The sequence below is a fragment of the Callorhinchus milii genome, unplaced genomic scaffold, assembly GCF_018977255.1.
Source record: "Callorhinchus milii isolate IMCB2004 unplaced genomic scaffold, IMCB_Cmil_1.0 Scaffold14, whole genome shotgun sequence".
Classification (NCBI taxonomy): Eukaryota; Metazoa; Chordata; class Chondrichthyes; order Chimaeriformes; family Callorhinchidae; genus Callorhinchus; species Callorhinchus milii.
In genome coordinates, this window is record NW_024704755.1 from 12,717,913 (window position 1) to 12,729,699 (window position 11,787).

Consider the following 11,787-nt stretch of genomic DNA (forward strand, 5'->3'; position numbering starts at 1 on the left):
TTTTGTTGTGGAAAGACCACAGAAGGAACTTGCGAGGAGGTTTTAGAACTTAGCTGAAAGTGCTAGAAAGGTAAGATGACCAATTCCAATCTTGTTTATGACAACAGATACTTTGCAGTGATGGCTTTGCACGAGTTGGCTTTCCAAAGCCAGGAAGAATATTAACGCATCTAGTTTTCAGGTTTTAGTAAATGCTACAGACAATATTACATTGCATTCTGATTTGTGTTTGATAGTTTTTAAAAAAGTATTTAATAAAAATTATTTTCCACCAATATTATTGGAACTTTTTGCAAAAGCAAAGTATGATTTCCCTTGGAACTTGGAAAGTTTAATCCTGGGAAACTCAAGTCAGTTTAAGTACAGGTCTTGGACTGAAAAGTTCAGGGTTCAAGACCGATTCAATAACAACTTTCAAAAAGAAATTAGATAGGTACTTGAAAAGGAAAAAAATTGCAAGGTTATGAGTAAAGAGCGGAGAGTGGGACTGATTGGGTAGCTCTTACAAAGACCTGGCACAGGCACGGTGGGCTGAATGGCCTCCTTCCTTGCCATAATATTCTATGATTCTTTTGTGTCCATTCAGTCCGCTCATTTTCACCATTGATTAAAAATGAATACCAGAGGCATAAAGGGATCTTTCGTGACTAGGTTCTTGAAAGAAATGTCTGAAAATTAGTGAAGCAAGTCGTGCGCAAGTTTGGTAACTGACAACTCATTCTTTCTGATGAATGTAAATGGCTTTGTGCCATCAGCAATTAAACCAAGAGTGACAGTACAAGGCATCAAAGTGTCTATTCTCTTCTGTTTAACGTTCTTCAACAAATCGAACGTGAAGAGATAGCCAAATTTCAGCCAAGAATAGCAATGTAGGTAAGCTGTGCCTTTTTAAATGTTTACACTGCTGCCCAGGACAACACAAGGGCGTTGTTTTCAAACTTCATCTGGGATTTAGGAACTCAGTTTGAGATGTAAGAAGTTTAATTGGACACCAACCCAAGGATGTCGCAATAACCATGCTTCATGTCTTGTAAGAGCTTGAGGCATATAATAATAATAATAATCCTTGCATTTTGTATCGTGCATTATCATGTCTTTGAAACGTCTCAAAGCGCTTCACAGAATATACTGTAAAGTGAATTGACTGTATATTGACTGTGTACGTGGAGTCCTGTAGCTCAGTGGTTAGAGCACTCGCTTTGCAAGTGAGAGACCTGAGTTCAATTCCAGGCAGGTCAGGGCGAAACCTTGGGCAAGTTTCCTTACTCCACACAGAGCCTAATAATAATCCCTCCAAAAAAACAGAACAATAATAAATTGGTCGTTTTCAATCTACGACTGTTTGTGGGACATTGCTGTGCGCAATTGGCTGCCGCGTTCGCCCACAAATATACAGTCAATTCACTTTACAGTGTGTTCCGTGAAGCGCTTTGGGACGTCCTCCCGACGTGAAAAGCGCTATATCAAATGCAAGGATTATTATTATTATTATTTCAGAGTGTATAGAATTCAGCACGGTCTTATTTGTGAAATTTGATGCCATGGATGTCTATGGAGGCCAGGTTTAAAGAGTGAGGATTTGGGAATGGATGAACATTTTGGTTTTCTAAAGGAGGTAAATGAAGTGTCATATTTAAAGACAGATAATCTCTAGAATGGGAATCAGACAAGCGAAGCATCACCATCAACAACAACATGCATTTATATATATCCCATGTACAGAAATAATAATTCAAACTGGTGACAAATTTAAAACGTCTGAATAAATCTTTTTGAAATGTAACGGGTGAGGGTGAGTAAAGTCTTCGCAGTTGGCCATTCTTGTATTTTATTGTTCAGCAAAGAAAATACCAAGGCAATGGCGGAAGGAGGCTCAGTTAATATGGAGGAGCTGCACATGTCGTTCAGGAAGTTTGCGATGCACGGGGACACCAAGGCGAGCGGAAATGAAATGAACGGGAAGAACTGGGTCAAACTCTGCAAAGACTGCAAAGTCATCGACGGCAAATCTGTCACTCCCACAGACGTGGACATTGTCTTTTCAAAAGTAAAGTAAGTTCCAAGCAGTTTGCCATCGGACAGAAACTGCAAGGCTTTTTCAGTTTTAAGCTATTTTAGACTGTATTATCTTTGTGCAGAACGGTAGCACCAGAAGGCATGACCTGCGATTGAAGGGGGGTTAAATTCAAAACAAATCTGTGGAAACACTACTTCAGGGAGCGAGTAGTAAATGTATGGAACACATTCCCTAAGGGGACGGTGGAAGTAGAAAGTATTGATTCTTTCAAGAATAAATTAGATAGATTTCTGTTAAGATTACAGTATATAATTTGGGACACGACACGTGCCAGGATGGTGGAAGTGAACTGGGTGGACCTTGGTCTTCTTTGTCTAGCAATTCTTGTGTTCTTATGCTTTTATGCATCAAAATCTAGAACAAGGGGACGCAGACTCAAACTCTGAAGAGAGTAAGTTGAATGCGCAGTTTAGATTTAATTATTTCACAAAGTGAACGGTGAATATGTGGAACGCAGTATGCTGGGAGGTGATGTTTCAGATCATTTTGTCAGAAACCAACTGATTGTTATTGTATTATTACACACAGACCCAAGGCAGCCCGGGTGATCACTTTTGAAGAGTTTAAAAATGCCTTGGCCGAAATTGCCCTGAAGAGATTTAAAGGCAAAAGTAAGGAGGAAGCGGTTGAGGCAGCTTACAAGCTGATTGCAGGAAAAGACCCAGCTAATGTTGGCGTAACAGTGAGTGAATTTAATATGAGTTTTCCAGAGCTATATTGCATATCTCTGGCTTTATCAGCATGCACTGACATATCTTTAATGTGTACTTCTATATCAACTGGCTGTCAAATGAGGTAAATGGCATTTATTTGATTTGGTTGTCTTGGAGCGGTAAACTACAGCTCCTTCTCAAAGTGATTTTTTTCCAAATGAAAAAATGAATGACGTTTGCCGTAAGATATTGGATGAAAGATTAAAAAAATTCTTGCTTTTGATATCACATCTTACAACACTTGCCTGACATTCCAATGCAGTGCAGGAGTGCCCTGCAGTAGTAGTTCTTTAGATGAGATGTCCCAGCTGGATGTTAAAGATCCCATGGCACTACTTGAAAAGAGAAGGGAGTTTCTCCCCGTGTCTTGACCAACAATCCTCTGGATATTAACTGGTCCATTCACTCTATGGCTGATTGAAGCACACATTTCGTTTGCTTTCAAAATACAGTTACTACACATTACAGTAAATCCTGTAAAGCACCTTGAGAACGTCCTCGTGATATGAAAGGCAAATGCAAGGATTATTATTATAATATTGAAGTCTCTCAAAGTAGTTGAAAAAAGTTGTGATCTCGTAATCTATGTCTAAATTCTTTGGCCCATCCAATTTCATACTTCCAGAAAATCCAGGGACTCATAACAAGAAAAGGCTGCATTCACTGTATGCCCTTAATCAAACGTAAACTTCTGTTTGTGGATTCTTCACAATGAAGCTATTTTTCTTTCCAGAAAACAACAAAGGCTGGTGCTGTTGACAGACTAACCGATACGTCTAAGTACACAGGATCTCATAAAGAACGTTTCGATCAAAGTGGTGCTGGCAAAGGGAAGATGGGACGAGAGGATATAATTGATAACACAGGCTATGTGGGAGCTTACAAGGGGCATGGGACCTACAATGAAAAATCAAAAGAAAAGTGATTGTAAATGGTCTAGTTTGTAAGGAGATGGGGAAATCGTTTGGTAATTTCCAGAATCTATATTAAGTAAACAGTATTTATGGGACATCAGCTTATTCTTCTTGACTTTCCTAAAACATATTGTAACAATAACTGCACTTCAATTAAAATATATTAATTCCCCGTGGCTATGATAAGGATATATTAATGATAATAGATGCAGCACTTGATAATCCTCAATGGCAACTATATCTGTCACTAAATGTGTGTAAGTTCTGAGTCACACGGTGGTGAGACTCATACCAGCAAAACTAAGCCTAATAAACAATTGCAAGCTATATTGCAAGTTTATTCTGAAGATGCATCTGCTTCAGCACAACTTTCCCCCAGTGTCCAACGTGATCTTGTTGAGAGTAACTTTCACAAATTGTCTCAGGAAGTGAGGTGAGGTTCCAAAAAAAAACATTCATCAAGCACATCAATATCACAAAATGAGAGAGGGAGAGAGAAAAAACACATGTTAAAACTGGAACATTATAGGGAGTCGAAAACGATCACATTTACTGTATGCACTTCCTCCATTTAGAACTTAATCTCAAACCATTATCAGCACACTTGTGGCACTTGTTATTTTACAGCGCTCCGAGATATTATTCTACACGAAGGCTGCTCCATATTGTGCAAATATTTTCTGCATTTCCTCATTGGTTTCTCTGCATCTTTAGCTCGAGAAAAGCTAGAGAAAAGAAAATTCTGCACAAATAAATAATCCAGGAACAATGAACCCTTTTGATAACTATTTTATATTTTAAAAAAAAGTTATGCTTTTCAACACTTCTCTTTTTAAAGGACTCCGTTGATTTTTTCAGGAATACAAATTTATGATATTCGAGACGAAGAGAACAACCGTTTTTGATAATATAATATTTTTTGAATAAAAGAAAAGATTTTAAACTAGCTAAATATTCTAATACATCAGAGTGCCATTATGAATAATTTGGAGTTCTGTGTTCTTCTAATTATCCTTGTATCACTAATAACTTTTGGTAAATACGGTAATTTTTTTGTTCCCAAATGCCTGACTTTTAATGCTGCATTTCGTTCATAATAAAAAGGCTTGACATTTAACACTGTCTTTATTTCGTAATAAAAACTGCAAGGATCTTGTCCCGCCAAACTGGTGTTTCTAAAGTTCTTCCAAGTCATAATTAAGGTATAGCTTTAAACAATTGCGTGTCGGGAGCAAAATATTAATAAGTTTCCTGGCTTTGCTTGAATATTCCTGATGTTTCTGGAGCCTGTGAAGTTTTAACATTAAACGTAACATTGTGGGAAGGGAATGGAAGGCTCAGTCGCAGTCTGGACATGACTCTGGCAAAGCAACAAGAAACTAATGTGCCCCGTAGTCTCTGTATGTGTTTGTGTGCGTGTCCACATCTCCATGGAGACCACAGATGAGATACAAACAGTCAAACAGCTGCTTTTAATAGAACCAGCCTGCACCATAGCACCATTTCATGAGAACCACTGTGGCTGACTTTGACCTCATCCTGACTTGACATACCACGGTAAAAGGCCAGTCGACCGATCAACCATGAGATTCTAACACCAGTCAGACACGTTTGACAAGTGAATGTTTTCTTCGAAATAATATTCTATGTAAGCTAACCAGATTCACGGTAACAAAATAATACTCAGCTTTGGGGGGGGTCAGCATGTGCGACCCATTGAGGTTTATCATAAACATCTTACTGTTGAATAACTTGCACATTCTCGCTTTCCATGCAAAAAATGTTAAGAAAATGATTGATCAAAGTGAGCTAAGCTTGCTCCAGCCCTGATGGGGTGATATAGCTGTAGCTTGCTGGTTCGAATCCAAGTCTGCACCGAGTTTGCTGGTCTCAGACAGGATACATAGGGAGACTAAATTGGCTCTGGCCTTCCCAGGGTTAAGGAGGGGAAAAGCCAGGGTTCTTGCTCCTTGGCCCTCTGCTCTGTCTGTGTGTGAGACGAGTGATCAGAGGTTCGGCTTGGGTGTGACTCCCTCTACATTCGAATGGGCATGAACAATGATTAGTCGGGCGGGTATCTGAGTGCTTCTGAACCTGCAACCCAGCAAGAGGATAGCCAGAGCAGGAGTAGAGTGGAGAGAAAATGAGAAAAATAATTTCACAAAAAAAATGAACAAAATAAAGGTTTAACATAACACAAATTTGACAAACTATCCATTATCATGGTGTCCCGTAGGGTAATGGTTAGCACACAATGGTTAGCTCGCAAGAGAGAGGACCCTGATTTGATTCTCGAGCTGGGAAAGTTTTCTTACTCCACACTCTTTACATAGCATTAATCAGGAACCCGGTTGTTAGTCGATTGGCTGATCGCTTTCCGGATGTAATAATCAAAAAAAATTGCTCACTTCATCCACGACTGCTTGTTGGACACTGTGTGCAATTGACGGCCGTGTTTCGACCACAAAATCCACATCCACATTGCATTATATTCTGTGAACCACTTTGAGATGTCTCAACGACGTGATAAAGAGTTATATCAGATGCGAGGATTATTGATTATTATTATTATGTTAAATATTATGTTAAATATTATGTACTTAAAAGTTCATGGTTTGATTTGCAAAATTCCTAGTACTGGAGAATGAAACAAGAGCAGTGAGATGGTTTCGTAGTAAGACTGTAATCATTGCTGATATTTGCGCGTGGCAGTGGAAGAGGAGAAACACAATATGTGATGTATGTGTTCAAAGAGTGACTACACTTTACAGTAAATCCCGTGGAGCACTTTGAGACATCCACTTGACATGAAAGGCACTGTACCAGATGTAAGGATTATTATTTGCATTATCATTGGTGATGATTATCACATTGCATACATTGTACATTCCCAAATAGTTAGTTCTCAGTTGCTTCGCAATTTCTTTGTGTACGTGTTGCCCAAAATGTGAAACCCAAACCAATTAAACTATCTGATGAAATTTGCACCTTTGTAAATCGTATATGAAACAATATAAGTTCAGCAAATCAGGTTTCAGTAATTCAAATGATGTGTTGTTACACTCTCTTGATGTCACTATGGCTATAATTTCAACTTAAAAAAAAGTTTTTAAATTATATAAGGTTACAAAAATTAGGATTTTACTGAGGACGATTTAACAAGTTAGTTGAGTCAACTACTCAAGAGGTAGGAAAAAGTCTGATTTCACCTTTACACTGCCTATTTATAATTGTTCTCACTTTGCTTTGACACTTTGCCTCTGAGGCCACAAGGGCTGTGAAACCATGGAGCAGCTTTTTTTCAGCAAGAGAGCAGAACTCCCAAAAGATAAGAATCTAAGTTTAAGGCTAATCTAGTCAGTCTATGGGAATACTTGATTCACTTGACAATAAATGTTCTGACCTTGGCAGTGTGAATCTGTAATAAGAAAATTCCATCGTAAAATGATCTTGTCACAGTCAGTGTATAATATTCCTTGCATTTGAAATAGTACTCATACGATTGATAAACTGTTTTACAATATTCTCAATTGCTGCCAAGTGTAGTAACTGTGCCTTTGTAGGCAAACATGGCAGTCAATTTAGGTGTCAGCCTGGCTCAATTAGCAGCATTCTGGCCATCTCGGGACTTTGAGCTCATAGTCCAGCTTGACACTAATGCAGTGCTGGGAGAGTGAAGCATTATCAGAGGTGTCGACAGTAACAGTGAAGTAACAAGCAAAGAATTGCCCCTAAGTTTTCCTATAACATATCAGAATTCCCCACAAAATACACACTCACTACACTTTACAGTAAATCCTGTGAAATGCTTTGTGATGTCCTCCTGTTGTGAAAGGCGCTGTATCAAATGCAAGGATTATTTTTTTAAATGTATTTATTATTGGAGCAAGAAAAATCTAGCTGATGGACCAAGCTTCAGTGTGCACATCATGCCCAGGGTTTAGAAGAAATCAGATAAATTCATGCTTTGTTTCTACCATGCTCTTTGCAAAAAAAAATACTGCTATTTTCATGAAACTTCATTGTTGAACGAATTGTTGCTTGAACCCACAACCTTTTTGACTCAGAAACGAAAGTGCTACCAACTGAGCTCAGCCGACCTTGTCAAGTTCCCACATGTTGGCTTCTAGTTATTTACAGGAACCAATATTGTAGATAAACAGAAGCCAACATATGAGAAATGGGTTATCTACTTGCCCACAGGAGTCACTGTTAGTCACTATTAGTGACGCTGCTTATGTCCAATTCTTTATGATGGAGAAAATTGCCTGGAATTTGAAGGGCAAATACAGAAACTCTCCCTGTTTCACACAGGACAGGTCGCACGCTGGGCGCGCTCCACTATGGCTGCTGGAACCTCGACAGACATGGGAATTCTGCAAGAATCCTTCAAGAAATTTGCGATGCATGGGGACACCAAAGCCAATGGATCTGAAATGAATGGAAAGAACTGGGCCAAAGTGTGTAAAGATTGCAAAGTCATTGACGGCAAAACTGTCACCGCCACAGACGTGGACATTGTCTTTTCAAAAGTCAAGTAAGTGCCAAACACTCTGTCCTCACGAAAACACAGCATGTGTTTCTCCTTCAAAGCCCTCCATGGCTTTGCTCCTTCCTATCTGTGTGACCTACTAACACCATATTGACTTGTCTGCTCCCTTCACTCAGCAGACTCCGGCCTGTTCCACATCCCCGACCGTCCAGCACCACCAACGGCAGTCAGGCCTTCAGCCTCTCTGTCTCCACACTTTGGAACTCCATCCCACAGCCCTTCGCCTCATTCCCTCCCTTGTCTCCTTCAAGACAATTCTCAAGAACCTCCTCTTTGATCGTGCGTTCGGTCACCCTCCTACCCCTACCCCCTCCCTACCCTCCACCTCTCCTGATCCCAATTCCCTGCTCGGATCCAATACCCTGACTGTCCAATACCTTGTCCTTGTGGCTGTCAATTTGTCACTGTGTTGTGCTTTGACATTTCCAATGCTGATTCTATATCATTATAGCAAATAGAATCATTTTGATCTTCGCTGCATTGATATGTGGCAGTTTGGAAGAAACAAAGATGCACAATCTAATGCCAGCGAGGTGATAAAGGACTTAAAACGTGTCTGCAGTTCAACAGCACAAAACAAAATTAGATTTTTTTCTAAATGCGTGTCATTCGGAAATTGGAAAAGCCTTCCGTTTCAAACAATGAATCTGCAATGAATTTCAGGGCCAAATCAGCTCGGGTGATCAATTTTGAAGAATTTAAATCAGCGTTGACAGAACTTGCTCCAAAGAGGTTTAAAGGTAAAAGCCAGGAAGAAGCAGTCCAGTTAACATTTGGTCTAATTGCTGGCAAGGACCCGGCTAATCTTGGAGTGACGGTGAGTGCAGATCAATATGAAATTTGAAATTGTGTGTTCTGTGTTCAAGCCTGAGCCTAGTTTCAAACTCCACGTGCGATCCATTTGCACAGAATTAATGGGGGAAAAGTTGCTGACAGCTCTATTGAAATCGTCACAGAATAAACGCTTTATACGAAAAGATATTTTGACGCCCAATAAAAACGAATGCGATATCAATGACTGGATCAAGATAATGCAGCAACAACTTGCATTTATATAGCACCTTCATGTAGAGTAATATCTCAGTGCGCTTTACAGTCATGGGGAAGGGTGACTGTAGGCATGGTCAAAGAGGAAGGTTTTAAGGAAGGACTTGAAAACAAATAGAGAGGGGGTGAGCCGGAGGGCTAGAGGGAGGGAGTTCCAGAGGTATGGGGAAGTTACCATTAATCTTTGTGAATAGACTAAATAGCTGGCCTGATTCTGATCTTAAGTATATTATTTCTGCTTTCAGGTAGCACAGAAGGGAGGCGCTGTTGAAAGATTAACGGACACCTCTAAGTACACAGGGTCCCACAAGGAGCGCTTCGATGAAAGTGGCAAAGGCAAAGGACTCAGTGGCCGGGAGGATATCAAAGACAACACTGGCTATGTGGGAAATTACAAAGGAGCTGGGACATATGATGAGAAAGTGAAGAAATAACAAGGCTTGAGTTTCATACTCCTTTGCTTGGCTGCTTCAGTAGGTAATAAAGTTGCAACAATGACCAACAAAAGAATTCCCTTTACTTCATTTTTTACACAGAACATTAAAGGCATAATAGTTCCACTTCATTTACTCATGATTGTGGAATTCTAATGCTGTGTTATACCACTTGGGGGAGGGGACGGAAGGGGTGGTGACATTTGAGAATTGGTTCTCGATATTTTTGACCTCTCAAAAAAGTAAAATTTGTGTTAGTCAAAGTCCTTTTCAGCGACTACAGTCTCGTTGATTGTGGTGTCTGAGGTGAAAAGCCATGAGGTGAATGTTCACTATTTCATAATAATCAGTTTGGACATCCCAGAGGATCAGCAAGATTACAATCTGTTCTGGTTAAGTATTTTTGTGTGTTTTCCCAGAAACTCAGGAATTAAGGCAAAGAGATACAGAAGATTCCTCCAGATAGAACACCTGTGGTTTGCCTTCAGTTCATTTTGATCGACAGCTAACACAAAGTTAAAAACTTTCCGGCACCAGTTCAAACTCTTACTTATGAAGTTCGTTGCAGTGAGGTTCCAACTGTAAAGGCAATAACACAGGAAACAAACGCTCAGACACATGCAGTACAGAGTTCTGGTGAGCTATGGGAAGCTATTGTATGTCCCCAAGTTCCCATGGAGATGCATGTAAACATGTTCAAACAAACGGCTTTTACATAACGACTCTGGTCCCAAGCATAGGTTCTCTACCACACTTGCATTAAAGAGAAAGTTTGCTTTCAAAATAATCAGCAACAACATACCTATCATAGTTATAATACTTACACAATAATCCTTGCGTTTGATATAGTGCTTCATATCTCTATATGAATAGCGATATAGAAGAATTAAAATTGTTTTTTGAGGTTTTGTTGGCCAGGACCCAACCCCACCCACCCCAGCACTGCATTGGAGTGGTATCTTAGACAATGTGATGCCAAATCACGATGGGATTAACCCACAACCTTCTGACTCAGAGGCAAGAATGCTACCACTGAGCCAGCCTGACTAGTTGTGGATTGCAAAGCCTTTATGTATCATGTGGAGTCCACATATATTATGTGGAGTCCTGTAGCTCAGTGGTTAGAGCACTCGCTTTGCAAGTGAGAGACCTGAGTTCAATTCCAGGCAGAGGGCGAAACCTTGGGCAAGTTTCCTTACTCCACACAGAGCCTAATAATAATCCCTCCAAAAAACCAAAAACAATAATTAAATTGGTCATTTTTCAATCTACGACTGTTTGTGGGACATTGCTGTGCGCAATTGGCTGCCGCGTTCGCCCACAAATATACAGTCAATTCACTTTACAGTGTGTTCTGTGAAGCGCTTTGGGACGTCCTCCCGACGTGAAAAGCGCTGTATCAAATGCAAGGATTATTATTATTATTATTATTATCATCATGACTCGAAGTATGTACAAAAGGTCAGCTTTCAGTCAAGTTACAGACTTTGAGTTCCAGAGATTATACAATTGATTCTATAGATGCTGGTGAAAAAAGCTAATTCATTCTTTGAACCACTATCTGAACTAGTCAAAGAGTGATGTTTGTACTTGTCTTAGTATTAAACAATAGTAAGAGTGTGAGCTTTTGAGTGATTTTCAATTATTTGTAAGAAAACAGTCAAGCCAAGACAATAAGCCAGAGTGTCCAACAGTGATGTCCAGTGCAAGTGGGGTTTGGTGTGAGATTAAACAGACAAAAAATGTTCTTACATGCAGTTCAATCTCTGGTTGAACACAAAACATAATAGCTGGAAATATGCAAAAGCATGTAAAGGAAGTTCTGTTCCCCAGTGAAATTAATGGAAATTGAAATCTTCCCAGTTCGTAGCAACTTGCACGCCCCCAAGTTGAAGAGGGCCTTTTAGTTTCGGATGAGATAATGTAATAGCATAAGGCTACTAAAGAATGAAACATGGAAATGAAACAAATCTATTTTATAGTGAGACTTTTGTTTAGTAACTCCGAATAAGTTTATAATCTGGACTCCAATTTACCCGCTTGTATATTT

At 39.6% G+C, this 11,787-nt stretch overlaps 2 protein-coding genes across 3 annotated transcripts; both read left to right on the forward strand.

Annotated features, from left to right (window-relative positions):
• Window positions 1-4,818, forward strand: LOC103187868 (tubulin polymerization-promoting protein family member 3-like). The gene is given in 4 exon segments (NM_001292668.1): window positions 1-70; window positions 1,840-2,052; window positions 2,606-2,759; window positions 3,524-4,818. Coding segments are annotated over 3 exon segments (540 nt in total). The 5' UTR covers window positions 1-70; window positions 1,840-1,858; the 3' UTR covers window positions 3,716-4,818.
• Window positions 4,819-5,193: 375 nt separating this feature from the next.
• Window positions 5,194-9,810, forward strand: LOC103187869 (tubulin polymerization-promoting protein family member 3). Of its 2 annotated transcripts, none has more exons than XM_007907559.1 (4): window positions 5,194-5,352; window positions 8,019-8,241; window positions 8,920-9,073; window positions 9,549-9,810. In XM_007907559.1, the coding sequence occupies exons 2-4, from the start codon at window positions 8,048-8,050 to the stop codon at window positions 9,735-9,737; spliced, it is 537 nt and encodes a 178-aa protein (XP_007905750.1). In that variant the 5' UTR covers window positions 5,194-5,352; window positions 8,019-8,047; the 3' UTR covers window positions 9,738-9,810. The 2 variants fall into 2 exon arrangements, with proteins under 2 accessions (XP_007905750.1, XP_007905751.1); XM_007907560.1 differs by having other exon boundaries at window positions 5,250-5,261.
• Window positions 9,811-11,787: the final 1,977 nt, after the last annotated feature.

Coding starts and splice junctions, on each gene's coding strand:
- LOC103187869 (XM_007907559.1), top strand. CDS start 8,048: ATGGCTGCTGGAACCTCGACAGACATGGGAATTCTGCAAGAATCCTTC. Junction 8,242..8,919: donor ATTGTCTTTTCAAAAGTCAA/GTAAGTGCCAAA, acceptor AATGAATTTCAG/GGCCAAATCAGCTCGGGTGA. Junction 9,074..9,548: donor CGGCTAATCTTGGAGTGACG/GTGAGTGCAGAT, acceptor TTCTGCTTTCAG/GTAGCACAGAAGGGAGGCGC.